Consider the following 27691-nt stretch of genomic DNA (forward strand, 5'->3'; position numbering starts at 1 on the left):
ATTTAATTCGTATTTATGAAAACACTTTCCAGACATCAGTTCGTAACAAAGTGCACCCGCTGCTGTTCCTGGTGCACCAGCTCCATCGCCTCGCAGGCCCGAGGGAAGCTCCTTCCCGCTCGGCAGCCGGCTCGTTCCTGGCTGTGCAGAGCGAGATGAGGGCGGCAGGGAGCGGGGCAGCCCCGGGGCGGCGGGCTGGGCCCCGCGCCTTGTCGGGGCTGGAGCGGCCCCAGGGCAGGGCTGGAGAACGGCGGGGTGGCCGGGGTGGGGATGTGTCACGGCTGGGACGCGTTGGGCTGTGGTTCGGGTTGTGGCGGGGCGCCGGCAGGGCCTGGTTCTGCCTGCGCGGGTTCAGCCGGGAGCGAAGCCGTGAGGGACGCGGCGCCTCGCACGCGCCCTGCAGCTGGGGCCGGGCTTGGGCAAACGAGCTGGGAACAGCGGGGAGGGGGCCAGGGGGGCACGGGGAGGCAGGGAGTGGGAGGATGAGCGTGGGATGGGCCTGCCCTCCCGTACAGAGGCAGCGGGTACCCTGCCGAGGGGCGCGGGCGGGGGCCGGGCACCCGGCTGGCTCAGCCCAAGGGCGCTGGCTGCCCCCAGGGCCGGCGCCATCCTCCCGGGAGGCGCAGGGGCTCTCGCCCGCCCCGGGGCAGCAGGCACTTGGTTGAGGTAGTTCACGAAGTCACTCTCGGCCAGCCGGCTACTGGGGAGAGAAGCGGCAGTGAGCTGGGGCCCGCCGAGAGCGCCGTGGGGCCACCGGCAGCGGGATCGGCCCCCTGCCCTTACCATCCGGCCGAAGTCGTCGGCGAAGGTCACCCCCTTGCTCAGCCGCTGCTCCTGCGAGCCGGTGCTGCTGCCGCTCAGCGAGTTACGGCGCATGATGCCTGCGGGGACAGACCGGCCCTGAGCGGGGGGCACCGATGGGGGCACGGAGCTGCGCCCCGCGCAGGCCCGACCCGGCCCCGGGCTCCCCGTCCCGCAGCCCCCGCCCAGCCCACAGGGGCCCGGGGAGGGAGCTGGGGCAGCGGGGGCTGGCACCTGGGGGCTGCGCCAGCTCCGGGCGCTGCAGGCTGTTGCGGCGGGAGGGGTTGAAGCTGCCCTTGGAAAGGCGTCGCTGGCGGCTGGAGAGCATGGCGGCGGGGGAGACGATGCCCAGCGGCGGCTGCTTCCCCATGCGCAGGTACAGCTCCTCGATCTCCTTCTTCTGGGCGCTCTGCAGCAGCTGCACCTCGGCCAGGTGCCTGGGCAGGAGACCAGGGCTGGCAGCCGAGCCGCGCGCCCCGCCGCCCCCGGGCAGGCCAGGGCCTCCGGGGAGGGGACGTCGTCCTCCCACCTGGGGCAGGCGGGAAGACCTGTCCCCTCCCGCAGCCCCCACGCTGCCTCCCGGGTGCAGCCCACCACCCCGCTCCCCCTCTCGCCGCGTCGGCTCGCCGCAGGGCTGCTCACTTCTGGCGCAGGTTCTGCAGCTCCTCCCAGATCTCCTCGTCCTCGCTCTCGGTGTCGTCGCTGCTCAGGTAGGACAAGCTGCGGGAGTAGCTCAGCCACACCTGGCCCAGCACCGCCTGCGGCGCGCTGTCTGCGCCCTCCTCCCCAGGGCCGTCCCGGTCGCTCTCCACCGGCACCACCGTGCCCTCCTCAGCCAGAGCCTCCTCAGCTTCGGGGTCCTGCTCCGCCGTCTCCAGCGCCGAGTCCGAGTCGCTGCTCGAGCTGCCCCCTGTGTCGGGGGCCGCGGGCAGGGGGGAGCCGCTCGCTGCCAGCTCTGCACCGCGATCCTCGCCCTCGCTGCTGCCCTCGCTGCTGCCCGGCACCGGGGCGGTCACGGCCGGGTCCTTGATCGGCATCACCTGGAACCGGCCCAGGACCTGGGGCTTGGCTTCTGCCGGGCACAGGGGGCAGCTGTTGGGGTTTGGGGCACGTGGGCTGGCGGGGACGTCGCGGTGCCCCAGCACAGACGCGGCTGCGCAGCACAGCTTCGGCCCTTCCCCGCCTCACCTTCGTTGATGGGCGAGAGCCAGGCCTTGGGCACGCCGGGGGCTGGCGACTCCAAGATGATGAGGGGGTGGCTGGGCGTGGGGGAGTCGGGCGGCACCTGCAGGCACCCCAGCACCGTCAGGCGCCTCACCCCCGGTCCCCCCACGTCTCCTGCCCTGCCCCGCTGCTGCTCCCGTGCCCTGGGACCCACCGCCCGCCAGCCCTCCCCGCACCCCAGGGGCTCCCCATGCCACGGGGCTCCCTGTCCCACCTCAGGGCAGCATCTGCAGCGACAACCCAGCCCCCTGCCGCGCTGAGCCCCAGCTCGAGCGGCGCCGGGAAGGCCCTGCCACCCCCCTACTCACCGTGCTGCCCTCCCAGCTCCCCAGCGTGGACGTGCTCAGCGATGGCAGGGGACTCCCCGCAGCCTCGCTGCCCGCAGGGCACGGCGGGGCCGGTGCCGGGGGAGGGAACGGCACGGGCCCCCCGGCAGTGGGGACATCAGCCCCCGCTGACTCCAGGGTCCCACCGCAGGCCGGGGCTGGCTTGGCCATGCTGGCAGGGTCGGGGTAGACAAAGCGCGGGGGCCCCAGGACGAGGCTCTGCGGCCGCGGCAGCAGCGGGGGGTAGAGGTGCCCGCCCGAGCTGGCGATGGAGGAGACGGCGGGCAGCAGCGTGTGGGCCACGCTCATCACTGCCAGGGAGAAGACGTTGGCCAGGGACAGGAGGGGGGCAGTGGGGGACCAGGGCGTGCTGGTCACAGGGGGGCTCAGGGGGCTGCTGGGCCCGCTGGGGACAGGGGACGTGGGGAGCGGCAGCGGGGACAGGAGGGCTTGGGGCAGGGCCGGGGGGACAGGCCCCCCCGGGGTGCTCGGGGGGCTCTGCGGGAATGCCATTGACGCCGTCAGCCACGAGGGAGCCGTCGAGACGAGGGGCCAGGTCTGCACGGAGCCTGCGGAGAGAGGAGTGCCAGGAGTGGCCCCGACCCCCACGAGCCCCCTCCGCCCCCACCCAGGCAGCTCCGAGCCCCGTGCCGGCGGGGACTGGCCAAGGCGCAGCGGTTGCACAGGCTGTGGCCGGCAGCCCCGGAGGGACAGACGTGCCTGGCCCTGCCGGGGCTGGTACCTGTGGGGGAGCGCTGCAGCGTCGGCCACAGCTCAGGGGCTGGGGCTGCCGGCGGCTCCGCGGGGCTGGCGAGGCCGCTCTCCGACGGGGAGCTGCTCAGCGACGGCAGGACAGGGGACTGGACCAAGAGGCTGGGACTGGCGCAGCCCGGGTCTGCGGCACAGGGGTGACGGCCGACGCTCAGCCGAGGCAGGACGCGTCCCGCGGGACCCCCCGGCCTCAGCCGGGGCCGTCACCCGCCCTGCACGGGGCTGGGGGGGGGACGGGAAGGGCCCGCAGAGGGGCAGAGACGTACCGCTGAGGGAGGACGAAGAGGAGATGGAGCGCGAGAGCTCCTGCGGCTGCAGCTCCGCCTGCCGAGGGGGACGTGGCTGAGCCCAGCACCGGGGCAGAGACCTCGGACAGGCCGAGCCGAGTCCCCGCTGGTCCCCACCCCGGCCCCACCACGAGCAGGGACAGGAGCCGGCGGCCCCGCTGGGCAGGGGCACACCACGACCCGCCACAGGAACGGGCAAGTGACCCGGAGCCGCGGGCACGGGGACCGCTCCTGCCCAGGGCTGGAGGAGCCTGCACCCCGGCCCCCTCCCCGCTGGGCTCCCCAGGGCCGGGCAGCACCCCCAGCCGCACCAAGCGTCGGCCATTTCCCCAGCGCTGGCGGGGCCGGGCTGGGCACTCACGGGGCTGCCCGCGCCGTGCTCGGCCTCGGGGCTCTCGGGCAGCTCGGCGGCGCCGTGCCCGTCCTTGCGGAGCAGGGTCTCCACGCGGTGGATGATGTCCCGGATGCGGTGGACGAAGCCGTCCCGCTCTGACTTGAGGATGAACTCCTTGTGGACCTGGGGGTGGCGGGGCCAGTCAGCACCCAGCACGGCCGGGCAGGCCCCCATCCTCAGCCCCGCCCCACGCTCACCATGACGGCCGCAATTTCCTCCGGGTTGTCCCCGTCCAGGTCGAACTTGAAGGTCACCATCTTGTTGTTGTAGGTCTGCAGCTGGCACTCCACCACCCGGTCGTTCTTGTCGGAGATCTGTGGGCGGCAGGGCTGGCTCAGCTCGGGGAGCGCCCGCCCGCCCGCCCGGCACCCGCGGCACCCACGTTGGTGATGCGCAGCCTGGACCGGGCTCGGCGCCGCAGCAGCTTCCCCGAGGTCCTCTTGGGCGGCAGCTTGGCACTCCACTCGCTGGCTGAGAGCCCCTCGTAGCCATCGCTCATGCCAGACGCCACGTCCGAGGTGTAGCTGCGGGAAGCCCCAGCGCCAGAGCATCAGCGCAGCCGTTCCCAGCCACCGCGCTCCCCGTCCAGCCCCACCCAGCCCACCGCGGCCTCACCTGTCCACCGGGGAGGAGAAGCCGCTGGCGGGGCGGAGGCGCTCGGTGGGCAGCTGCACCGCGATGCTCTGCGGGGAGAGGACGGCGTGAGCCGGCGCCACGGCCGCCCCGACCCCCAGCCCTGCGGGGCCCCGCTCACCGTGGGGAAGCAGCGTGCGGGGCGGGCGGGCGGCGGGCTGGCGGGGTCCCCTGCCGAGAAGCTGCGATGGGCCGCGTCTGGGGAGTCCAGGAAGCCGGAGGAGCTCAGGTAGCCGTCTGTCTCACAGTCGGCTGCGGAGGAGTGCTTGCGTGAGCATGGCTGGAGACCCAGCCGCCTTCTCAGCTTGCACCCCCGGGAAACGGCTTTGGGGCTGGACGCACGGCACGGCTGGAGGTGGGGAGGGACCCCCCTGCCCGGCTCCCACCCAGGGTCACCCTGCTGTCCCCCCGTCCGGCGCCTACGCACAGGTGGCCGAGGAGTAGCTGGTGTGCTGGTAGGCGAAGTGCTGGTGCTGGTCAGCCTCTGGCTCCTCGGGCTCCGGGGGGAAGCTGCTGCTGAAGACGGAGTCCCCGGAGCCGGGGGTGGCCGGGGCTGGTGCACCAGGCGGCAGCGGGGACTTGAGCTCCTCCAGCAGCCGCAGGACACCCGGTGGCTGCTCCGGCTCCGCGGGCAACGGCACATCCTGGGCGCGCTTCAGCTTCTCCCGCTTGCGCTTGATGGCGACCACGCGGTCCCGCACCGCTTTGGCCACTAGCTTGTAGTCGGCCTCACAGACGAAGCCCAGGACCACCTGCGCAGGAGAGGGCTCATCACGTCGGGGCGCAGGGACCCCGTGGCGCTCAGGGTCCCTCCGTCCCTGCACCCACCATCTCCTGGGCCACCTCCTCCGCCACGTCCTTGTAGAGCTCGAAGAGGAACTCGATGGCATTGTTGTCCTTGTACTTGCCATGCAGCTTCTTCGTGTCATCCATGCGCAGCCAGAGCTTGAGCCCAGACTTGACGCCGTCGTCCTCCTCGGCCAGCTCCACGTGCACCCCCGTGTCCTCCTGGAAGAAGGAGTGCTCCAGCAGGTCCTGGATGGTGTACCTGCAGGGAGACGGCTCAGCGGCGGGCCGGGGGCTGGGGGAGGCTCTGCCGCCCAGGCCCCCACTCCCCCCCACCTCTCGTTCTTGTCCATGCGGATGCAGCCCTCGATGATCTCCTTCAGCTCCGGAACCTTCACCTTGTAGAAGCTGCTGGGCTTCAGGCCCTGGGGGTGACGGGCATCAGTGCCTCCTGTGCCAGACCCTGCTGCAGCGCCGGGTTCTAGGGCCCGGGGCTGAACCCAGGCTCTGCGGGACCGCGGGGCTGCCGGACGCTACCCGGGCAGCCGCGGCCCCACAGCCCCCAGCGCCCCAGGCATAGCTCCACCAGGGACACGTGGGGACAGGGCTCCCAGCCCAGGGCTCCACCAGCCTGGCCGTGGCTCCCATGGCCAGGCCACACATGCCTGCACGGGCAGCCAGGGCCAGGACGCCCCCGGGCTCCAGGTTTCCACCCCAGCAGGCAGGAGCAGGCAGGAGCAGGCAGGAGCCAGCCGGGACCGGCTGGGGCAGCCGCGGTGCCCCAGGCAGGGACGGCCGAGCCGACCCGCTCCCGTTCCACCCCATTAATGCGCTGGCAGCGCCTGGTGTGGGGCGAGGGACCAAGCCTTGGCCCCCCCCGCCCTCTGCAGGCCCCCCACCCTGGCACGGCACCCTCTCACCACATAGACTATTTTTTAGCTGCTTGCACAACATGCATGGTGACACATTTTGGGGAGCAGCGAGGCCCAACAGCTCCATCCGACCGGCCCCCCCACGCCCCTCACCCTGGCTCCCATGCCCACCGCACCAGCCAGCAGCGTCGTCCCCAGCCCGGGGGCCGGGGCTGCTCACCGAGGTGACCTTGCGGTAGATCTGGGCAGCGTTCTGGCACTCGGAGTAGGGGTACTCTGAGGTGGCCATCTCCAGCATGCACATCCCGAAGGCATATACATCCACCGCCTCATCATACTTCTCCTCGTACATCTCTGGTGCCATGAACTCGGGGGTGCCTGGGGGCAGCAGCGGGGTTCAGCACCCCCGGGGCGCCGACCCACCCACAACCACCACGGGACGGCCGCAAGCCCGGCCCCACCGGGACCCCACCTATGACGCTCTTGGCGAAGGAGGCTCGCTTGAGCGTGGCCAGGCCCAGGTCCCCGATCTTGACGGAGCCGGTGGGGCCCGTGATGAAGATGTTGTCGCACTTGAGGTCGCGGTGGATGATGGGGGGTGAGCGGGTATGCAGGAAATGCAGCCCCTTGAGGATCTGCCGGCTCCAGCGCTGCAGCACCTTCAGCTTCATCTCCTTGAACCGCTTCAGATAGCTGCCGGGGGGCCCCCGGGGCTTGGACCCATGGGGCTCAGCCCCATGCCTCGGCCCCAGCCCCAGCCCTAGCCCACCCTTCTCCCACCGCCATGCCGAGCCCATCAGAACGTGGGTGCCCACGCAGAGCGAGCGGCAAAGAGCGTCTTGGAGTCAGGGGCTCCCGGTCCCCTCCCCGGCTGGGCTCTGCACAGGCAGCCCAGAAAACACAGCCCAGGAGGAGCCGAGCTCCCTCAGCCGCCGGTGCCAGGAGCCAGCCGGGGCGAGTGGCCAGTGCTGCCGCCGCACTCGGCACCCGGGTGCCCGGGCCACACCATCCCCGTGCAGGACAGTGCCAGTGAAGCTCCCAGGTCTCCAAACATCCAGCAGCGACCCCCGATTTCTGTCTCCAGCTCCCAGCCCTGCCCCGTCATCCGCCCAGATCCCACCCGAGCCCACCACAGCCCGTCAGCCCCACCCAAACACCCACGTCAAGTGCCCAGGCGGGGGTGCAGACCTGCCCCTCACCTCCCTGTCACCGCCGGGAACCCCGTCCCCTCCCCTGCGCACCCCGACCTGGCGGTCCCTGCTCACGTTTTCAGGGTGCCAGACGTCATGAGCTCTGTGACCAGCACGATGCAGATCTGGCCTTTGACGGACGACTTCCAGGAATCGTAGAAGCGGACGATGTTGGGATGCTGCAGCCCCTTCAGCATCTCCACCTCCTCGCTGAAGCGCTGCCGCTCTGTCTTCGACAGCTTCCGCGTCTGCGGGCGCCAGTGGGGAGGTGAGGGGGGCACGCAGGGTCCCCAGCGAGCGCAGGGGGATGCCCTGATTACAGGAGACCCTCACGTCCTCGTCCCCGCTCCCTACACAGGAGGCAGCGGGGGCTGCTGTGGCCCCAGCGCAGGCCCGGGGTCAGACCTGGTGTCCCCCAGCACAGGGGCTGACGTGGGGCTGGGGCCGTCCCAGACCACGGTCTCACCCCACCCGGCCGGTCCCCGCACCCCAGCCCCCTGCGCAGCGCTGCCCTGGATGGAGCCGCTCTCCCCCGGTTTGGGGAGGGATGGCCGAAGTCTCCCACAACAGCCGGTGCATCAAGAAGCCCGGGCGCTTCCCTGCCGTGAAAGCTGCCCCGTGCGGGGGCCGCCCGTCCCCGCTCGCGCTGCTCTTGGCCCCCAGCGGTGCCCACCCCCCTGCCCTGCAGGACAGGGACCCCCAGCCTGCGGCCACCCCGCCGAGGGGACGCGCGGGGGCTCCGCAACGGCCGCCGCCCGCCAGCGTGCCCCGCGCAGACCCGACGGCCGCGGCCCCTCTGCCCCCCGGGACAGCCCTGCCCCCCGCCGGGGCACCACCGGCTCCCCGCACCGGGCACCGGCGTGGCAGGGTGCCGGGCCAGCCTCAATGAGGCCTTTGTTGGGGAAAGCGGGCGGGGGAGGCTCCAGCCCAGGTTTTTCCATGTTCCTCCTGCTCGAGTTAATTAAAGTGGAAACCGAAGCCGAGCGCTGACACGGGCACCTCGCAGAGCTGGGGCCAGGGCCAGCGGGGAGGATGCAGACCCCTGGTCCTGGAGGGACACGGCCCTGCAGCGCAGGAGGGGGGAGCTGGGTCCTGCCCCGAGCCCGGGCAGCCACGAGTGCCGAGTCCCGGGCAGGAGCGGAGCAGGAGCGGGAGTAGAGCAGGAGCGGGAGCAGAGCGGGAGCAGGAGCAGGAGCAGGAGCAGGAGCAGGAGCAGGAGCAGAGCGGGAGCAGGAGCAGAGCGGGAGCAGGAGCAGAGCGGGAGCAGGAGCAGAGCGGGAGCAGAGCAGCACCCCTGCAACGACCCCACTGCAGCCCAGGGCCCCAAAGGGCCCAGCCACTCTAGAGCCTGGGGGCCACCCAGCCAGGACCCCCGTCCAGTCCACGCTCGCGGGGCCAAGGAAAACCAAGGTGCCGCAGGCAGCCGCTGCGCTCCCGCCGGCAGGCGCTGCCAGAGCCGTGCCCCGCTCCTTGGCCAGCAGCCGCCATCCATCAGCCCAGGCAGCTTTCGTAATATTTTCATTGCATCACGGCCGGCCCCACGGCCTGGCTGGAGCCGCTCCATAATCCCCTCTGCTTTTAACACACGCTCAGGGACCCGGCTCAGCCCAGATGAGAACCTGAGCCCTGCTGCAGCGGGATGAATGGGACCTTTCATACCCGAGGAGGAAAACAGCAACCGAAGCCCCTGCGCGGCCCAGCGGCACGCCGGCTACCCTGCCCAGCGCCACGGCAGCCCTCAGAGCCCCTGGCCCCCCACTCCCCACCGAGGAGCCCAGAGGCTTCACTGTGCCCCGCAAACCTGCAAGGGCACGGGGGAAGCTGGCACGGGCTACGAACAGGGGCAGGGAGGGAGCCACGGGCAGCCACGGCTCTCCCAGCTTGGCAAGAGGGGACCCTGCTTGGAGCGGTCATGCCAGCGCGGCCCCCGCCATGACAGCCCCAACCCCAGGCAGAACCCCCGGCATGAGACCACCTCTCCCAGGGTGCCTGGAGCAAGGCCTGGGGGACCCAAGCTCGTCCCCCAGGCTGTGCCAGGGCTGCTGGGCTCTCCTGACACCATTCCTCCCGCACGACCGAAGTGGCAGCCGGTCCCACGGCCAGGCACCCCGACATGCTCCCCACCGGGCGCCAGCAGCGGGGAGCTGAGCCCAGTCTGACCCCAGCCCAGCCAGAGGAGCTGCTCATCAGGGACTGGGCACCAGGGAGGGCAGGGCGGGCAGGGCAGGCAGGGCTCCACACAGCAGGCAGGGACACCGTGTCCTTTCCTAGCGGCACCTCGCGCAGGGCAGAGCAGGACGCTGGGGATGGCAGCGTGGGGCCGGGTGAGGAGCAGGGTGGCAGCAGTCCAGCCCCATCCCGCGAGCCAGGAGCTGGCTGCCGGGGAGCCCGGCATGGCCAACAGCGGGAGCCAAGGCCAGCACGGGAGGAGGGAGGGCTGGGCACGGTGGCCCAGGACAGCTCTTGCCTCTGCGGCAAGAGGCTCTCCCCAGCGCGAGGAAGTGCCGGTGCTTGGCACGGGGTCCGCAGCCCTCACGGGGCTCTCCTGCCCCCACAGCCCGCGCAGGGCCCCGGCTCCACGATGCCCCGGGGCAGGGGGGTCCCGGTGGCGGCCTGTGAAAGCCCCATTGTGCGGGGCCGAGAGTCGTGCCCAGAAAGGGGGGCACTCAGGCACCGGAAGGACATTCATAGCGACGCCGTGGCAGGGCACAGAGCAGGCGCTGGAGACCGCCCAGCACCCTCCCTCTGGCCATGGCCACAGCACCTCCAGCTGTGGGCAGGTCCCGAGCCCCCCGGCAGAGGAGCCGGCACTACGGCAGCAGCGGGTGCCCGCCCCCCACCGCTCCTCCCCGTGGGTCTGCCCCCCACCGCTTGCTGAGCGGTGACCTCGTGCACGCTTGCAGGCGCACGGGTGTGTCCACGCTCACGTTCCCAAGCCCGCAGGACCCCCGTCGAGCGAATCCCCCCAGTCTCCTTGGTTCGTCTCCCGGACAGGCAGAGCCCCCAGCCCCGTGCAGGATGAGCCCCGGGCGCTGCCCCAGGGCCTCGCCAGGCTCAGTCGCAGCACAATTCCCAACCATGGCAGGCAGGATGGGCTGGGCATGTGAGGGACAGGATTTTAGGAAGATGCAGGAATTTGGGAAGAAAGGTGCCCTGCAGCCCCCAGGGCAGCCGGCCAAGGCAAGGGAGCCGGGGGAGGCACGGCAGCGCCCACCGCCCAGGCTGCTCTCTCCCGCAGGGAGCCCGAGGGGACCCACAGGAAAACCGCTCACGGCCAGGTATTTACAGCTTGATCCCGCTCCGGGCCTCCGGTTTCCTCCCTGCTTCCTCCTTCCCCACCACCCGCAGCACCTATCAACAGAAATAGTCCCCAGTCTAAAGCTGGAAAGCACGAACAGGTCACGGCGGGGCTGTGGGACGCGGGCAGGAGGCAAAGACACACACTGCGTTCAGGACTGGGGGGCAGTGGCACGGGGGTATGGGGACGGGCAGGTCCCCAGAGGGGTCCCACAGGAAGGCAGGGGACAGGCACAAACAGCCTGCAGGTCACCAGGCACTGGGGAGGGAAGGGCAGGGCGAGGACGGCACGGAGAGCTGGGATTTGGGATCGGGAGCCATCACGGCAGCTGGACGAGGCTCTCCGGAACAGAACAGGTCAGGGCTGAGGTTAGGTATTCATTTAGAATTGAAAGGCAATAAAAGGAGAACTGTGAAAGACACAGGACAAAGCTATTTTTAAAAGGGCAGAACCACAACCATTTTTATTTGCGGTTCCAAATCCCGTATTTGTGTCACAGTGTCTGATTCTTTGCATGATTGCTGAAAAAAACAAACTTTTAAAAGTCTGCTTCTGTGCTCTCAGCCCCTCGTGGGACGTGGATTTTGGGACAAGAGACACTGGATAAAGAGCAGTCAGTGGGATGGAGCCGAATACCGGGTGGGGAAGGGAGAGGGCTGGGGCGGCGGCAGGCACCGGGGCTGTGCGGGACGGGAGCGGGGCCGGGGCTGCCCGTGCCAGCCAGCCCTCAAGGGGCTCTCAGCTACAGCCGGGCTGCGCTCCCCTGGGAGGGTGACGGAGGGAGTCAGCTCTGCCCGGCGTCCCAGACACCGCAGGATGCTCATGGGACGGTCCCTGGCAGGAGCTCTGTCTCTCCACACACGTCCCCCACCAGCTCCCCATGGGCCAAGCGAACGGCTCCCGCGGCTCCAGCCCGTGCCGGCCCGGCAGGCTCGCGGGGCAGGCAGCAGGGCCAGCGTGTGCCTGCTGGACTCGGGAGCGTTTTTGCTTCCTGACCCCCTTTCCTCCACCTGGGAGGGTGCAGCCTCGTCCCCCCGGCAGCCACCTTGCAAGACACCAGAGCTGCCCACGCGCAGCTGCAGGCACGCCCTGCCTGCACTGCTGCCAGACCGCAGCCAGCTCTTTGCCAAACAGAGCCCCGTGTGCAGGCGGCCCCTGCCCCGGGCTGCAGGACAGGCACCGGGGGCCGCATCCAGCCCCAGCGGACACGTGGGAGCTGCTCTGACACAGCCGGGGTGGAGACAGGGGCCCCACAGGGCAGCGCAGCCCGGCCACGGGGACCAACAGCAGGGCAGGGAGCGAGCCGTGCTGCCGGCCCCCGCTACACGTGCCGGCTGCCGGCGCAGGGGAGCTGAGGCATGTCTGCGACGAGGGGCTGAGACCCACAGGGAGGGACACGGATCCAGCCAGGCGGGAAGCGCCAGGCATGGCTGACTCATCCAGAGAAGGTCCTGGGCTCACCGAGGAGAGCCCTTCCCTGCCAGCGGCAGGCTGGCACTTCCCTCGCCGCCCAAAGGGACGCGGGACTTAAACGGAGCTCAGGAGTGTTCGGACAGAGCCACAGGGCCACGCAAGGGAGGGAGCGCTGAGCCGGCTCTCGGCAGCCAGCTGAAGCGGTCGTGCAACCCACGAAGGCAGGCGGAGGCCCAAGGCCTCACCTTCCTCGCTAAGAGGCCACAGTCGGCCCCTCCAGAAATCCCCCACCACTCTCTCAGGATCTGTTCCTGCACTACGGGGCCACAGCCGCCCCAAGGACCCAGCCCGGGCAGCCACCTGCAGCTGCACCGAGGTTTTAGGAACAAGACAACAAACTCGCAAGACACGTTTTTCTGTGTAAACAAGGACTTGGACCTTCCAGCCACAGCAGCCACCCCAGGGTCAGGAGCCTGTCGGAGACTTTGGACTTTGCCGAAGCCCCTCCCCAGGGTCTCAGAGGAGAAAAGGGAGCCCCACGGCACGGCTGCCCCTGTGCATCTCCGTGGACGAGATCAGGCCCATCAAAAGCAACGAGCAGGAGACGGCGTTGCGGAGCCAACACCTTCACCGCTGCCCTCAGCGTCCTGCTGTTAGCATCCCGCTGCCGGGCTGCAGAGCAGCGAAGGGGACGGAGGAGTGCGGCGGCAGAGAGGAGATGGGGACGCTGCTCAGAGACCTGGAAAACCACAGGTCGGGGTGCTCCCAGCAGAGAGCCCCTGGCAGCATCGCAGAAACCACACGCAGGTGCCCGTGGACACCGCTGCAGCCAAGGACAAGCAGCCGGAGTGCACCAAGGTCGCACCGTACCCTGCTCCCGACTGACACCCAGCCCCAGGCTCGCCGCAGGCACGTGCCCCAGCGCACGCCGAGGCCTATCGGAGCAAAGCCCGGAGCCAGCTCCAGCACTGGCACGGGCACGCGTGCGGAGGCCGGCGCAGGAGAGGGCACCTCTGCCCTCGCTGCCCTTCCAAAGGGAAAGCCGCAAGCTGGCGGGCACCGAAAGGGCAGCGGGGTGCTCAGCGCCGGCCGCCGCTCCCGGATCCACCTGTAAACCCCCGGAGCGGGGACCGGCGGCGGGAGCGCGGCCGCCCCGGTGCGCTCCGTGGCGTGCAGGCAAACGGCAAACGGCTCGTGACGGGCAGGAGGGCCGGGAGCGGCGGCGCCGAGCGGGGAAGCCCGGGCCCGGGCCAAGCGCCCCGCGGGGCCCCGGGGCACCGGCAGAAGCGGGCGCAGCGCGGGGCGGCGAGGGGAGCCCGAGCCCGGCCGCAGGCGCCCTGCCCCGCTCTGCCGCTGCCCCCGGCCGCGAGCCTGGCAGCCACGGGGGCCCCGGGTCCCCGCGCTCTCCGGGCCGGGCTCCAGCTCGGGGGCGATGCCCCGCGGGCTCCCGCGCGGCGGCCCGGGCAGGCAGCGCCGGGCGGAGGGGCTCCGGGCGGGGGGGAGGGGGGGGGGGCTGCCCACGCCGGGGAAACCGGACGGAGGAGGGTCCCACTGCCCCCGACGCGCGCCTCCCCCCCCCCGGGCCGGGGACCGGCGGGGCGCAGGCAGGGGGTGGGCAGGGGGCGGGCAGGGGCAGAGGCCCGGGCGGCAGCGCGGCCCCGCGGGCGGCCGTACCTGCAGCTCGCACCAGGCCACTTCCACGGTGGTCTCCGTGTCCAGCCCCTTGTAGACGGTCTTGAAGGAGCCGCGGCCGATCTCGATGTCGAACTTGAGGAACCGGCCGTCGGGGGAGGTGGCGACCGCCCGCGTCTCCACCTCCTCGCTCTCCGTCTCCTCCGGCTCCCGGCGCCCGGCGGCGCCCGGCGGCGGCGGCGGCGGCGGCGACCCCCCGCGCCCCCCGCCCGGCGGCGGGTAGCCCAGCAGCTCCAGCTCGGCCGAGCTCCGCCGGTTGAAGCGGGAGGAGGCGCGGCGGGAGTCGCGCCCCGAGGGCCGCCGGCCGCGGCTGCGGTGCGGGGCCCGCCCGGGGAGCCCCGGCCCCGGCTCCGGCTCCGGCTCCGGCGCGGAGCCGCCGCCCGCCCGCTCCGCCTCGGGCTGGGACATGGCTCCGGCGGCGGCGGGCTCGGCCGCCAGCATCGGCTCAGCGCGGCCCGGGGCGGCCGCTCCCGCGCAGCTTCGCACCTGGTGCCGCCGCAGCCCGGAGCAGCCCGGAGCACCCCGCCGAGCCCCGGCCCGGGCACCGGCCCCGGCCCCGGCCCCGGCCCCGCCGCGGCCCCGCCCCGCGGCCCCTCCCCCGCCCCGCCCGGGCCCGCCCCCGCGCGGCCGCCGCCCCCCGCCTGCGCCGCGCCGCCGGCCCCGCCAGCGGGCACGGGCACGGGCACCGGCAGCGGCAGCGGCACCGGTAGCGGGACGGGCGCCCAGCACTGCGGCAGCGGACACGGGCTGCGCGCAGCGGGCGAGCGCCCCGGCACCGCGCACGGCCGCCCCGCAGCCCCGGCCCCGCAGCGCCGGCACCGACCCGGCTTGGCCCGCGGGGACGCCGGCGTGTGTGCCCCCCCCCCCCCGTTCTCCCCGGGCCGGGGGACACGGCCCCGCTCCCTCCCGGAGCTCCGGAGCCGCGCTGCCGTGGCGCTGAGCCGGGGCTCGCAGCCCTCCCCTCCCCGCAGGGCAGCCCCTTCCCCGCCACCGCCCCCGAGGGGCTCCGGGCGATGGGGCGGCTGCAACTGAAGGCCCAGGCGGGGCGAGGCAGCCGAAGGAAAGTGCCTGGTTTAGAGATTTCCTCGGAGCTTCTGACTCGGGGTTCCGGAGCTGCGTGTCCAGGAGAAGCCCCGTCCCGCTCCCCGGGCTTCGGGATCGGCCCCCGTGCTGCCGGGCCCCCGCAGGCAGCCGCCCCTCTCCAGGTTTGCTGCGGTCTGAAATCCTGAAATTAGGGTCACGCAAACAGGAAGGTACGAACGTGTGTGTCAGCCCTGCGTGAGCCAAAAGCCCGGACAAGAGCTTGTTGTCTCTGCAGGTTAAACGAGGAGGTTGTTCTACCCGCTGAGGCTGTTTACACAAAACACAAAGCAATTGAGGCCAGCGCTAATTTCTTTTCCCTAAGGTCAAATTGTTTCTACTCGGCGATACCGGAAACCTTAAGGAGAGGATGGACACGGGAGCACAGCCTCGTCCCCCTCAAACGCTAACCTGGCACACGCAGGGTGACGCCGGGCGATGCGGGGCTGCTGGATCCGCTGTACAGCCGCAGGCCCTGTCCCGCACGGCCGCAGCCCCACAAACCCCCCTGTCCGGCGGGAGGAGGGAGAAGCATTTAATGAACTGTCGTTCCTACAGAAGCCCTGGCTCGGCTGAGGGTCACAGTGCTGATCTCCCATGCGCAGGCAGGCTCTGCTCCCTCCGCGTGGCCCAGCTCGTCCAGCCCTGCTCTCCAGCTCACCGGAGGAGCCAGGTACCACCTCCCCGGGAAGGGGTTTGACCGACGTCTCCTCGCTGAGAGCCGCTCGCCTGCAGCGCGGGCCGGTGAGCAGAGAGCAGTGACCGCGTGCTCACCCATCCCTGTGCTCCCTGGAGCGCGTGTGGGGCACGGTCCTGCGGGAACAGCCACCGCGGGCTGAAGGACGCACGTTCGGTGCCTGCCCTCCCGCAGGGCTCTGCCTGCTGCCGGCGGGAGAGGCGGCCCCTTGGCCGGAGCCCCGGGCATCCATGGCTGCCAGAGACAAAAGGCCGGGACAGATGGCTGATGGGTGCGGTGCTCGTGCTGGCCCTGACGTGGGAGACTCTCCTGTTGTAAGATGCGACACGGTTTGACTCAGCTCTGCCAAACAACAGGCTTCGTTCTGATGCACCCTGCCCCAGACCTGCCCAGAACCTGCCTGCTTCTCACCAGATCCGTTGCCAGAAAGGGGTGCACCCCGGTCCCCTCACAGCCACCTCCGATGCCGCATCTCTCGGGCTTTCCCGCTCCTCTTGAACTCTTCTCCAAGCACCTTGCAGGCTGCACAAAGGAAGGAGCCCACGCAGGAGCCAGGCAATCGTTGTCCCAGCCCAGGAGGGCAGGAGGAGGCGTGCGAAGAGCTGTCCTTCAGCTTCTGCCTCTTCTCTGGAGCCCATCACAGGACACGAGGCTGCAGCTTTTACTCATGTAATATATGTCAGGTTTAAAAACCTCCCTGCTTAAAAAGTAATTGCTTTTATTTTTATCCTGTCCTGACTACAGCTTTCAGCAGAGGTGGAGATTTCAGTCCTTCCTGGCTGAAAATCCTCAGCCTGGTCCAAGAGACAGGCAGCACCGCATCTCGTTCTGCAGCTGCCAAAGCAGAGGCAAATCTGGCAGCTCAGGCAGCGGTGGGGCCTGCTGGAGGATCAGCGCACGCTGATGTCTTCCTAAATTAAACAGGAAAACAGATCCGTCCTGGCAGGGAAAGGGCGCTCGCTGTGCTGTGCTGGGAGCTCCCCCCGCCCCGGGACAGGCGCGTGCTCCAGGCGTGCTCAGCTCGGCTGTCCCCAGCCTGGGGAGCCCCAAGAAAGAAAACCGGTCCCAGCTCCTCGCTCCCTCCACACAGCATGGAGCAGGGTGGACCCGGCCTGTCCGCAACTGGGGCCCGAGGACGGCCAGCCCCGCGCTGGGCAGGGAGAGCAAACCCCTTATCAAGTATTTTCATCGTGAAACGAGATGCCTCAGAAGATCCCAGAGGAGCAGGAGTGTCCTGGTGAGGCCCCTGCAGATGGGAGAGGAAGTTAGGGGTGAAGTTTGCTCCGACTGCTGCCCTACCACACCTCTCTGGTGAACGGGAAGTTCCCCAACTGCCCCCCCAAATGCTGTCCCATGCTGCGAGCTTGGCAGGGGGGAGGCAGCTCGGGCAGGGGCACAGCTCCCCTCCTGACCTGGCCCAGGACACCAAGCTGGAGCCAGCTTGGCCCGCAATCAAAAGTTCCTGCTCCACAATCAGCTGCCCATCGCAGCGCTCCGCTGGTGCCTGCAGCTCCCCGGCTGTTATCAGGGTGACATTTCTGGGCTGTGGTTGCCAGCGCCAGCCCGTCGCTTTGAGGAACCGCTGCAATCAGGCAACGTATTATAACCCATTTCTCACTTGCATTTGGCTGCCAGGAAGAGAACAGGAGACTGTGTAATTGCTCTCCTTGGGATCAGATCATGAATCAAAGCCCTGCTCAGCTCCCTGCTCCAGCAAGCCCTGCCAGGAATTGTCCATTCTGATCCCAGAGCTCAGGGCGGGATCACGGAGGGGCCAGGACGGGTCCGAATGCAGGCGTCCCCCGCAGATGGGGGATGCGCAGCTCGGGCTGTGAGGCACGGGGCGCCCGTCCTGGGAAGGGTCAGAGCGGAGGAGGGCTCTGCAGCAACCCAGGGCTTGTTTCTGGTTGGCTTCAGCACCCAGCGCCCGCAGGAGCTCCCGGCCTCCTCCTGCCGTGTCCCTCCTTGCCCCAGCGCACACGAGCTCAGGGAGGAGGAGATGTCACCTAAACCTCAGTTGTGGCTTTAACCCCAGGCAGATAACATCTGTAACTCTGGGCTAAGGAAATCCTCAGGTGTAACCCCTGTGCAAGTTTATCCCAACATATAAATTTATCAAGCTGAAACAACTCTTGCTCCGAACTAGCCGCATTAAATAAAAAACCTCCCGGCGTTTTTCCTTCCCCGACCAGCGGGATCTGAGTGTGCACGGCCTGATAGCACCTTATCACAGCACCAGCCCCCCCGAGCTCCGCCTCGCCCTGGCCAGCGAGCCCTAATCACCGTAGCCAGACGTGGCAATGACCTCAGACTGGCCATGGGCCGGAGGCAGGGGGCTGTGCCAGCCCCCCTGCAGAAACGCCACCTTCTCTGGCGAGCCCCTCCGCGGGGCTGCATGGCCGGGCTTGAAAGCACCTCCGGGTGCTGGAGCCTGAACCATGCCCGCGATGGCACGCCTGGGAGCGCAGAGAGGTTTGTGTTTGGGTTTTTAAACTCTGTAATGCCAAAACCCCCGTGAGAAGGGACTGGCCCCGCTGCAGCGATGGGGCGGGTGATCCCCTGCTGTAGGCAGCGCCGGGCAGCACAGCAGAGGCAGAGAAGCGGCAGGCGAGGCAGCTGCCCGGAGGGGTTTCAGCCATACGCCTACACGAACGCAGGCCTCCCCTGCCCTGCGCTGTGCTCTGGCAGCGCCTGCAGCTCTCGCACTGTGCCTGAAGCACCGGGAAGAGGCGTGACCGCTCCCGTTCGCGGGAACGTCATGGTTGGAGGCTGCCACGCTCTCTCTCTGAGCGGTCTAATTACGTCTCCTTCATCTCTACCCAGCACCCAAGCGCTTCCACACCAGAGCAGCCTCACGCAGCGTCTCTGGGCTGGCTCTGGTGTCCCAATCCCATGATTACATCATCAAACGCCATGAAGCACTGAATAAAGATAAGGAAGCCAGTTTCAGAGGACAATTAAAAGGCTTTGTTTTACCTGCCGACAGGAGCTTACATCACCAGGAGATACAAATTGCCACCGTCCCCCGCAGAGGGAACAGCCAGGGAGCGTCTGCTCCCTCCAGGGCAGCAGCACCAGCCAGCAGCAGCTCTTCCAGCCCCAGGAGCCATCCCATAGCCCTGGGCAGTCGCCGGCAGACAGCAGCGTCTGCCAGCACCTCGCTGCTGCTGCGGCCCTGCCGTCGTGCCTGGCACAGGGAGTGGGTCCCACGAGGCCCTTGCAGGCATGGCTGGATGCGACCTTTCGTAACCAGCCGAGAGGGTGTGGAAAAAGGAATTTTACACCGTGTTCATTCTGGAAGGGGGGGATGTACTCTTCCTCCTCCTCTCGCTAAGTAAGCAACTAAGTAGGAAGCCGAAAACGAGCAGCGAATTCCTGCCAGGAGCACCTTGGAAAGAAAAAGTCTGGTTTTAGGCTTATCTAATGTCACATCAGCCATTTCCTAAGAAGGGAGCAAATTTAATTAAGAACACAGGCTCACTCAAGGACAGCCAGGTTACATAGAGCACATGCAACTCAGAACACAACGCTGAGAGGTCGGCATCATGCATACGGAGAGCAAGAAATACAAACATCCCGGGCCTGGCTGCTAAAGGCTGGTTATTCAGGATCAAACGCAGATGCCATCAGGCACAGAACAGCCAGCACAGAAACACGGCTCGCTGCAGGGTTATGAAAGCAGCAAGAGGGGAGGGCACAGCAACCAGAGAGGGAGGGCGTCAACGTGGGTGGCACGAAGAGGGAGGAAGAGGCAGATCTCGGACATCGAAACAAGCCCAGGGCAGTCACTGGTAGCGGACAATTCCTACACAGAGACTTTCCTGGCTGCAAACGCAGAGGACCCTTGTCCAACCAGCAAGCCCCGGGCTGAGCAGAGCCTGTGCCAGTTGCGGGGACACGCACGCTGCCTCTGCTGGGACACGCTGCAGGGCTCCTGGCTCATGGCATGGCACAGCCTGCAGCAGCCTTTGCTTCTGCAAACGTGGCTGGCGGCGGCCGCGGGGAGCTGGGCTTCCTCAGCCCCCCTCAGACATTCCCCAGCGAGACAGTGCATGGCGGCACCAAGGCAGCTCTTGCGTCCCCAGTGTGTCCGTCCTGAGGGCTGCCACATCCATCCTCTGCCCCCAAACCTCACAGCTCGGGTGGGGGCTCAGCCCAGGGCACGAGAAACCAGGCTGGGCTGCCCCCAGGCTGCTGCGGCACCGGCGGGAGGGGGCAGGCAGCTCATCGCGGGCCGTGCCATCCCATTTGCTCACGTAAGTCATCTCAGTGCTCGTAGGGATGATGGTCTCCAGAAAGGATCAGAGACCACATTAGCCCAGCGTGTCGGTGACTCGGCACGAGTGCCGCTGGTGCCCTTCTCCAGCAGAGAAGTGCTGGCACACAGGGCTTCCTCTGCAGCATTGCTGTCGCCAGCGCAGAGAGGAACCCTGGTCACCAGCCTCCAGCCACAGCTCCAGAGCAATCTGCCCAGATCAAACCAGCACATCCCACTGAGTTCAGGTCAAAAAGGACATTTTTAAATTTCCCAGCCCCACAAACTCAGCCTGGACTCCGGCATCTTGTCTACACTGAAAATTGCCTACTGTCAACAACGGGTGTCAGCAGCACTGCAGCTGAACCAGCGCCGAGCCGTCCTCCAAGGGCAGGACAGGCAGGACAGACTGTTCAGCACCGGCTGGGGACAGACAGCTAAAGCGTGCCGGGCAGCAGGCACCGTCTGCTCCACCGGATCCTCAGGACGACCGCACTGGGTCCGATCAAAGGTCGCTCCAGCGCAGCGACCCACCTCTGCCTGCAACAAGCACTGAATGCTCGGGCAAAGAATGGGAAAGGCGAGCGCAATCCTTCCCCGGCACCGCTGCCCAGCTTCCACTGGTCAGCGATTAAGGATTTACTGGGTCAAAGACTGTACCTGGGTCGTGGTTTCTGACAAGCTGGGTACTTTGTTATCAGCACTGAGAATCTAAAAACTTAGTCGTACCCTCTACCAGCCACTGTTGTACAGAGCTTACCCCACCACCTCTGCAACAAACCCATTAGCTTGCAGTGGACTGCACGTGGAAAATGAAAGTAAACGTTGCCCTGAAGACAGGCAGTGAGGGCCCACGTGGTCCGTAGCTCTGGCGTGTGGAGAAAAGCACTTGTGCTGCCTGCTTCCCACTCGGGAGGGGTGGCTGGGCAGGCCCACCCTCTCCCCAGCACGCTGCTGTGCTCATCCGGTGCAGTGAGGAAACGCGGCTGAAGGGAAAGAATCTGGTACGCTGCTCTGGTTTGTTTCTGATGGAAAAATAGAGATAGATGAAAACACCCAGGCTGCTCTATAAATACATCTCATTTTAATTACTTCAAATTAGTTCCTTGGCATCCACCCCCACCCCGCTGCACAGTCTGCTTTGCAGCAAGCACGTATCATTCCGCCGTTGAGGTCTTCTACAGCACAGCAGCGAGTTCCTTGTGCTTGCTTTCACCCCGCTTGGCAACGCAGCGGGGACGGCAGAGCCCAAGCACACGGCTGGCAGCAGGGAAGGAGGTGCCCTTCGAGGCCAAGCTCGACCAGCCAGCTGAAGAGACCGCTCCGTGGCCTTCACAGGAACGGGGATCAGCAACAGGAGTAGTCCCATTATTGCAGTTCTGGGTGGCCCCTCTCAGAACTGCCTAGTGCAGCTTTAGCCTCTCAAACGCAATCAACAGGGAGAAAAGACAGACAGAGGATCTCTGGATATTTCTAAGAAGTCATGTCTTTGGAAGGCTTCGCAGATTCTCCTCGCCCCAAGAAATCCCAAGTATGCAGCTGCTTGCAGTCACGGCTTGAAACCAGGCCAGGAGAGCAAACCTTCACAGCGAGAACCACTCCAGCAGCCAGGGAAGGGTGGAGGGGAGGGGGCTGCTATCAGAAGAACTTGACGCCTCGACCATCGTCCAGCGTGATAATTTCAGCCTTGTGCTCTTGCTGCAAGGCTTGCAGGGCACGGAGCAGCATAGTCTCATCTAAGCCGTGGAACTCTAGGGAAGGACAGAGATCCCCATCAACAGGAACAAAAAAAAAAATACATCAGGAAACAAACAGGCTTCCAAAGTCCAGGGACTGGTGGCAGTGAAGCAGAGGGCTCTGAAGAGCACCTTTCAGGCTCCAGCGCCGTAACGCTACGGCAAATCCAGAGTCACGGCTACGCTGACAGACTCATCACTACATTGCTGCATCAGGAACAAAGCCTGAAGGTCAACAGACAGAAGGGAGTGAGTCACAGCAGCGCAGAAGCTAGGCATAAAACCAAAACACCTCATGCCAGGTGAAGAGCTGGGCACTGGGGAGGCTCAGGGGGCAGGGGGAGGTTTAGAGTGCAAACAGTGATAGCAAAGGGAGATGTCCGTGCAAAGTGGTAAAAAAGCCTTCAGAGCGGCATTTGCCAGTGGCGATCAGTGTGAGCTTGCAAAAGCAATTTTAAAATATTTAATCTACAAAGCTATAATCTGACAATCAACTGTTTACATGCTCAAATCAAGTGTGCTCTGAAAACCTGCTCCGGAACTGACACATGACATTACCTTCATTCTCTGTATCGTCTCCGCTGGCTAGTTCATACAGCGTGAATACAGAGTTGGTCAAGCCGTTCTTTGACACCTGGAAACATAAAAGCAATACAGCAAATCTCATCCGTGTGATTTAACATCCTTGGCGTGATCTCTCGTACGTTTCAGTGCAAGCGAAATGGAACGTGGACAGCACTCGATGAGCAAAAACACCCTGGAAACGCTCTGGGGCACTGGAGAGTCAAGGAATGAGGCCTAAGGAAACTAAGACGGTTCCCTTCCCTGCCCCTCTGCCCACGTGTTTCGCAATAAGGACTCGTGCCATACGAAGGTGACGCAGCTCTGTCCTCACTACGGAACAGCCAGCTGCAGTGGGAGCGGACGACTGCATCCGCTGCTCAAACCGCGTCTTACAGCTGTTAAGTAAAAAGCTGTTAACGTCTCTACGCTTCTCTGCGACAGAGAGAAATGGAAGAAGGAAGGTAAAAGCAGTGAGGAAGCAAATGAAAAATATTCCAGCGGTCTTTTTCACACATCGCAGCCAATACCACCTGTCCTCCCAGGCACTGAAAGCCTGGTCTGTGGGGCCAGACAGCTGCTATGTTCTCACCCACTGGTAGATGAGCTTTCCCCATTCTTCTGGTCTCCTCCACATGATCAGAAAACTGGTTTTGTTCTTATCTAACCATTCCAGGTTCCCTAAAACCAACAGGGAAAAGGTATTTAATCAGAGCGCAAGTCTACAGCAAGCATCAAACCCGCAGATTTCACGGCACGTGCCAGACGTTATGCCCACGGGCAGCTGCAGGCAGCTGCCTCTCCCCGCCATGTGACCGCTCACGCCGGCTCCCCAAATATCTCCACGGCTACAGAAATTAATTTCTCTTTCGAGCCCCCTCTTCCTCCCGCAGCCTAATCTGCCCCTGGAGAGGCAGCGCTTTGGCTCCCACGCGTGGGCGATGCCGGGCACCCAGGGCCGGGAAGGCCCGTGGGACGCTGCCCGGGCGGAGGCAGAGCCCACGGCCCCGGGCTGGGCCGGGCGCGCCCCGGGCCCGGCTCCCGGCAGCGGGACGGCGCCCGCCCAGCGGCTCCCGCCCTTCCTGCCCCGCGGGCTGCGGGCCGGGCACCGGCGCGGGACGGACGGACGGACGGACGGACAGACGGCACCCACCGTTCTTGCGGAGCTCCTCCAGCACCACCTGGATGGACTCCAGCGGCAGCTTCCCTGGGCGGGGGTTAAGGAGGCGCTCACCGGCCGCGGGAGGGGGGGGGGGGGACGGGGCGGCAGGCGGGGCATGGGGGCACCGGGGCCGGGCCCCAAAGGATACGCTGCAGGCGGCGGTTGGCGAAGAGCGGGCTGTCCTGGGCCTCCCGCACCGTCATGGCGGGCAGCCGGTGCCGCTGGCTGTAGGCGAGCGCCAGCGCGCACCAGGCCGAGAGCTGCTTCTGCCGCGTCTCGCCGTTGGGCTGCAGCCTGCGGGGCTCCGCTCAGCGGCCGGGCCGGGGCCGGGGCCGGGGCCGGGGCCGGGCGGCTCTGCGGGGGGACCCGGCGCCCCCGGCCCGCCCTAACCCCAGCCGCGGCTCAGCCCGGCCCGGCCCCGCCCCGCCCGCCCCAGGCCCCGCACCCCCCGCCCCGGTCCCGGTCTCCCCCCCCGCCCCGGCCTCAGCCCCGCGCCCCCGGTGCCGGTGCCGGCGCTCACGTGAAGAAGGGCGGGAAGCTGTACTGCCAGGGCCACGCGAAGCTCATCGCCGCCGCCGGAACCGCCGCCGCCGCCGCCTTCCGGGCCGCCCCCCCCGAGCCGCTCCCTCCGCCGAGGCCCCGCCCCCGCGGAGCCCCGCCCCACCCTCACGAAGCCCCGCCCCGGCTAAGCCCCGCCCAACCCCGACTAAGCCCCGCCCCGCGAGCCCCCGCCCCGCCCCCGCGGAGCCCCGCCCCACCCCACACGAAGCCCCGCCCCCGCGGGGCGCCCGCCCCGCCCCCGCGGACCCCCGCCCAACCCTGACGAAGCCCCGCCCCTCGAGCCCCCCGCCCCGCCCCCGCGGAGCCCCGCCCCACCCTCACGAAGCCCCGCCCCCGCTGAGCCCCGCCCCCCCACGAAGCCACGCCCCGCGAGTCCCCCGCCCCGCCCCACCCCACGAAGCCCCGCCCCTGCGGAGCCCCGCCCCGCGAGCCCCCCGCCCCGCCCCCGCGGAGCCCCGCCCCACCCCCACGAAGCCCCGCCTCCGCGGGGCCCCACCCCGCCAGAACGGCGGCGGCCCGGCCCTCTGCCCCTGCCCCTGCCCCTGCCCGTGCCCGGTGCCCGGTGCCCGGCGCGTCGCCGGGCGCGTTCCCTGCGGAGGGCTGCGGGCTCCGGCCGCGCCCAGCGCTGCCCGCTGCCGCCCCGCGGCGAGGAGCTGCCGGTGAGGCCGTGCCGGGGCGGTGCTGGCGGCGGGAGCGGGCCCGGGCCCGGGGGCCGCGGCGTGAACGAGCGGCGGAAGAACCAGCGCCACGCGTGGGGGACGAAGCGTTTAATCCCCAGCCGCGGGGCCGGCGGCTGAGCGGGGCGGGGGGTGCCGGCGGCGGCACAGCCGGAACCGGCCGCCCCGGAAGCGTGTGCCGGTAACCCTGGGAGCCCCCCCCGGGGCGGCCCCCCCCGGGGCTGCTCAAGCCACCGGTGGCCCCGCGGGCCCCGGGGTGCGGGAAGCGTGGGGCAGCACCCGGGCACAGGACCCACAGGGCCGCCGCTGCCCGCTTTCTGCCCGCCGCAGGCAGCGGGGCGGCCGGCAATCGGCAGCGGGTGCCTGGGCAGCGGTGCTAGGGCTGGGCCTTGCCGTCCTTGCTGCGCCAGATGACCAGGGTGACCAGGAAGGGGATGAGGCAGATGGGGGCGATGATCATGGCCAGCAGCACGTCCTCGGGCGGGTCGAAGTAGACCTGGTGCTCCACGGTGCAGTTGTGGAAGTAGCGGTGGTGGCTCTGGAAGATGTACTGCTCCGCCAGCGCGTTGGGGTAGCCGTAGTGCAGGTGGTCAGCCCAGCCCTCCAGGCAGGCCTGCAGCAAGCTGTAGGGCCTGGGGAGAGAGCCGCGGGGTGCTGAGAGGGGATGGGGACACGCGGGGGCACGGAGTGGCTGCGGGACACCAGAGGCACGGACCCCCAGGCAGCCCCAAGCCCCCCGGCCCAGCAGCACTGCTCTGGGCGGCCCAGGGCTTGCCCCACGCCCCGCTGCCTGCACCAGCCAGCCCCACGCAGGCAGGAGCTGCTGGAGGGGAAGGTGGCCCTGGGGACCTCGGGCCGGGAGCTGGTGGCCCATCGGCACGGCCCGGGCACTCTGCCCCCATCAAACACTTTCCACTGTCTTGGGAGCTGCTCCACTCGTGGGGACGGAGGGGCCACAAGCAATGCCCCCACCAAAGGGTCCCCACGTGTGGCTTCCCCAGCCAGGGAGCCAGTCAGAGCCCCTGTCCCCCCGTGCTCCTGCAGCGCTGCCCAGGAGGGCTCTCCGGCCGTCCCGCCGCCCCGTACCTGCTGATGACTTTCCACTCGCACAGCTCCGATGCCGTCACGTTCCTCATCAGGTCGACGAAGAACTCCCAGCACTTCTGCGTGATGTTGGTGTACGTCTCCTCTGCAGGGGAAAGGCGCTGAGCACGGGCAGCGTGCCCCTGCCAGAGCTCATCCCTGCCCGCGGCTGCCGCCGGGTGACACCTGGCACCCGGACCCGTGCCCAGGCCGGGGGGGAGGATGCAGGCACGGTGGGGGGCCGGACCCCACAGCAGCCCCAGGGCGATGCCCAGGAGCACAGCAGGAGAGCAGGCTGCTGCCGGCTGCCGGGGAGGGCTCCGCGGCGCAGGCCAGCTACTTTGGGGACGGACAGAGAACGCACAGCCGTGGGAAAGGGGGGGTCACCGTGCGGTGCAGAGCCAGCCCCGGCCAGGGCACCGTTGGCCCCGCGATGCTGCCTGGCCCTTGCCAAGCCCCAGCACTCACCCACGAGCTGGGCCGTCCAGTTGAACATGGCCATGGGTGGGCTTGTCCTGGCGTCCTGGCCGAAGCCCTCGGCCTCGGCGCCCGCGTGGCAGAACCCAGTCCCCAGGAATGCTGCGGAGGGGAGGGGACAGGGTCAGCGGGGGACAGGCACTGGCAGGGCCCCGTGCACAGGAGCTGCCCCGGCAGAGGCTGGGGTCTGCAGTAGGGGAATGGTTTCGGGTGTCCCTCGGGGGCCACTGGAGCCCGCGGTCAGGGTGCGGGAAGCCGTACTGCCCGGAGCCCGGCATGCTCTGGGGCCAGGGTGTCCAGCCGCCCATGCAGGCAGGGCTGTGGGGAGGGCTCAGCCAGGCTGCGGGCAGCTGCCCAAGGGCTCGGAGGGGCTGTCTGGGGGCTGGGGACCCTGGGCCGTGGGTCACAGCACGGGGGCGAGCCGTGTCCCCCACCCGTGCTGAGCCAGCACGGCGGCTGCCCCATCGCCCCGGGTGGCTGCACTGCAGCCGGACAGGGCTGGGGCAGGAAGAGGAAGCGCGGGCCGCAGCGCAGCACTGCTGGAGAGCCCCTCCGCCCGCCATCTGCCCCACACCCAGCACAGCCCGCCATGGCGTGGGGCACGTGCCTCCTCCACCCTGCCAGCCGCTTGCCCGCCGCCTGGCCCACCGGAGCCCCACGGCCCGAGGAAACCGCCCCATCCATCTTCCGCCCTCGGCCAAGGGCCCACGGCGTGGGGCAGCGATGCCGGTCGCGTGGTGAACCACCCCGGTGGGCCCTGCCTGGGCCGCTCGTGCGGCGCTCCGGTACGGCCAGGCACCGGCCACAGGGTGCTCCCGGGCTGGCACAGCGGCTGTGGCAAGGGCAGCCCGCCCCGTCCCGGTCCCGGTCCCGGTCTGTGATGGCCCCATCCATCCCCTCTCTGTCCCAGCCCGGGGCTTCGCAGAGCTCCCCAGCTGTTCCCGTGGGTCGTTTGCAAAAAGATCGGGGATGAGCGCGGTGGGGGACGCCCGGCAGCGCCCGGTGCCCGCCTGCCACCAGCCCCTGGCCACGCAGGCGACGGCCGCCCCAGCCGCCCTCGGCGCTGCCAGGCTGGCCCCGTGCCGGGGCGGGCGGCGGGCCGGGCTGAGCCGAGACCCCGGCCCCAGGCCCCACGCGCGGGAGGGCGGCCGCGTGCGGGGTGGTGCGAGGCGCGGAGCCTCCCGCCACCGGCAGCCACGGCCCCGGGGCCGCCCCCGCGCACTTACCCCAGAGCAGCAGGAGCCCTCGGGAGAGCCGGCCGGAGCCCGTCTGCGTGCGCGGTGCCATCCTGCAAAAGCCTGCCGGCTAACGACCGGGACAAGTATTTCAATGGAAATAACAGGAAGCAACTCCTTTCCTCTGACAGGGGCAGTTTGACTACGGGAGACGTGTGAAAAATGAGATTGCTCAGCGCCGCGTTAAAGCGGCTCTCCCGGCGGGACCCCGCTACCGCGCGGCGCGGCGCTGGCCCCCGCGGGCATCGCTCCCGCGCCCCGGTGCCCAGGCAGCCCGCGCCTCACCCGGCTGCCCAGAGGCTCCGCTCCCCGCGCAGCACGTCCAGTTTTACGAGGCCGCTATTTGTTTACTTGTGTATTTCTCTTTAATCCTGTCTGGGCTGGGTTGTGAAATCCCTCTTCTCCTGCGTGGAGGGCAGGCAGCCCGGCAGCCGGGGGGAGTGGACGGGGAAGCGTAATGTCCCCGGACAGGCGCTGCCG

At 68.5% G+C, this 27691-nt stretch overlaps 3 protein-coding genes across 6 annotated transcripts; all 3 read right to left on the reverse strand.

Annotated features, from left to right (window-relative positions):
* Positions 1–239: 239 nt before the first annotated feature.
* Positions 240–14227, reverse strand: WNK4 (WNK lysine deficient protein kinase 4). Of its 3 annotated transcripts, none has more exons than XM_075523179.1 (20): positions 13670–14227; positions 7360–7532; positions 6567–6787; positions 6315–6472; positions 5559–5647; positions 5265–5484; positions 4864–5188; positions 4558–4688; positions 4419–4486; positions 4186–4327; positions 4001–4117; positions 3771–3926; positions 3389–3446; positions 3094–3246; positions 2334–2920; positions 1990–2086; positions 1444–1873; positions 1036–1238; positions 784–881; positions 240–697 (listed from the first exon to the last, which is right to left on the reverse strand). In XM_075523179.1, exons 1-20 carry the CDS (start codon positions 14126–14128, stop codon positions 680–682), a joined length of 3903 nt encoding a protein of 1300 aa, XP_075379294.1. In that variant the 5' UTR covers positions 14129–14227; the 3' UTR covers positions 240–679. The 3 variants fall into 3 exon arrangements, with proteins under 3 accessions (XP_075379294.1, XP_075379295.1, XP_075379296.1); XM_075523180.1 differs by having other exon boundaries at positions 240–700; positions 13670–14226; XM_075523181.1 differs by lacking the exons at positions 240–697; positions 784–881; positions 1036–1238 and having other exon boundaries at positions 1502–1841.
* A 6559-nt stretch (positions 14228–20786) lies between these two features.
* Positions 20787–23818, reverse strand: VPS25 (vacuolar protein sorting 25 homolog). Its single transcript, XM_075523001.1, has 6 exons — positions 23699–23818; positions 23327–23472; positions 23170–23223; positions 22609–22697; positions 22014–22089; positions 20787–21470 (listed from the first exon to the last, which is right to left on the reverse strand). The coding sequence occupies exons 1-6, from the start codon at positions 23743–23745 to the stop codon at positions 21358–21360; spliced, it is 525 nt and encodes a 174-aa protein (XP_075379116.1). The 5' UTR covers positions 23746–23818; the 3' UTR covers positions 20787–21357.
* Positions 23819–24508: 690 nt separating this feature from the next.
* On the reverse strand, positions 24509–27637 carry RAMP2 (receptor activity modifying protein 2). 2 transcript variants are annotated; one of them, XM_075523158.1, is made up of 5 exons: positions 27497–27637; positions 27203–27353; positions 25968–26078; positions 25503–25605; positions 24509–25048 (listed from the first exon to the last, which is right to left on the reverse strand). In XM_075523158.1, the coding sequence occupies exons 2-5, from the start codon at positions 27261–27263 to the stop codon at positions 24793–24795; spliced, it is 531 nt and encodes a 176-aa protein (XP_075379273.1). In that variant the 5' UTR covers positions 27264–27353; positions 27497–27637; the 3' UTR covers positions 24509–24792. The 2 variants fall into 2 exon arrangements, with proteins under 2 accessions (XP_075379273.1, XP_075379274.1); XM_075523159.1 differs by having other exon boundaries at positions 27203–27281; positions 27497–27562.
* Between the last annotated feature and the right edge of the window lie 54 nt (positions 27638–27691).

Source organism: Mycteria americana, chromosome 22 (assembly GCF_035582795.1).
Source record: "Mycteria americana isolate JAX WOST 10 ecotype Jacksonville Zoo and Gardens chromosome 22, USCA_MyAme_1.0, whole genome shotgun sequence".
Taxonomy (NCBI): Eukaryota; Metazoa; Chordata; class Aves; order Ciconiiformes; family Ciconiidae; genus Mycteria; species Mycteria americana.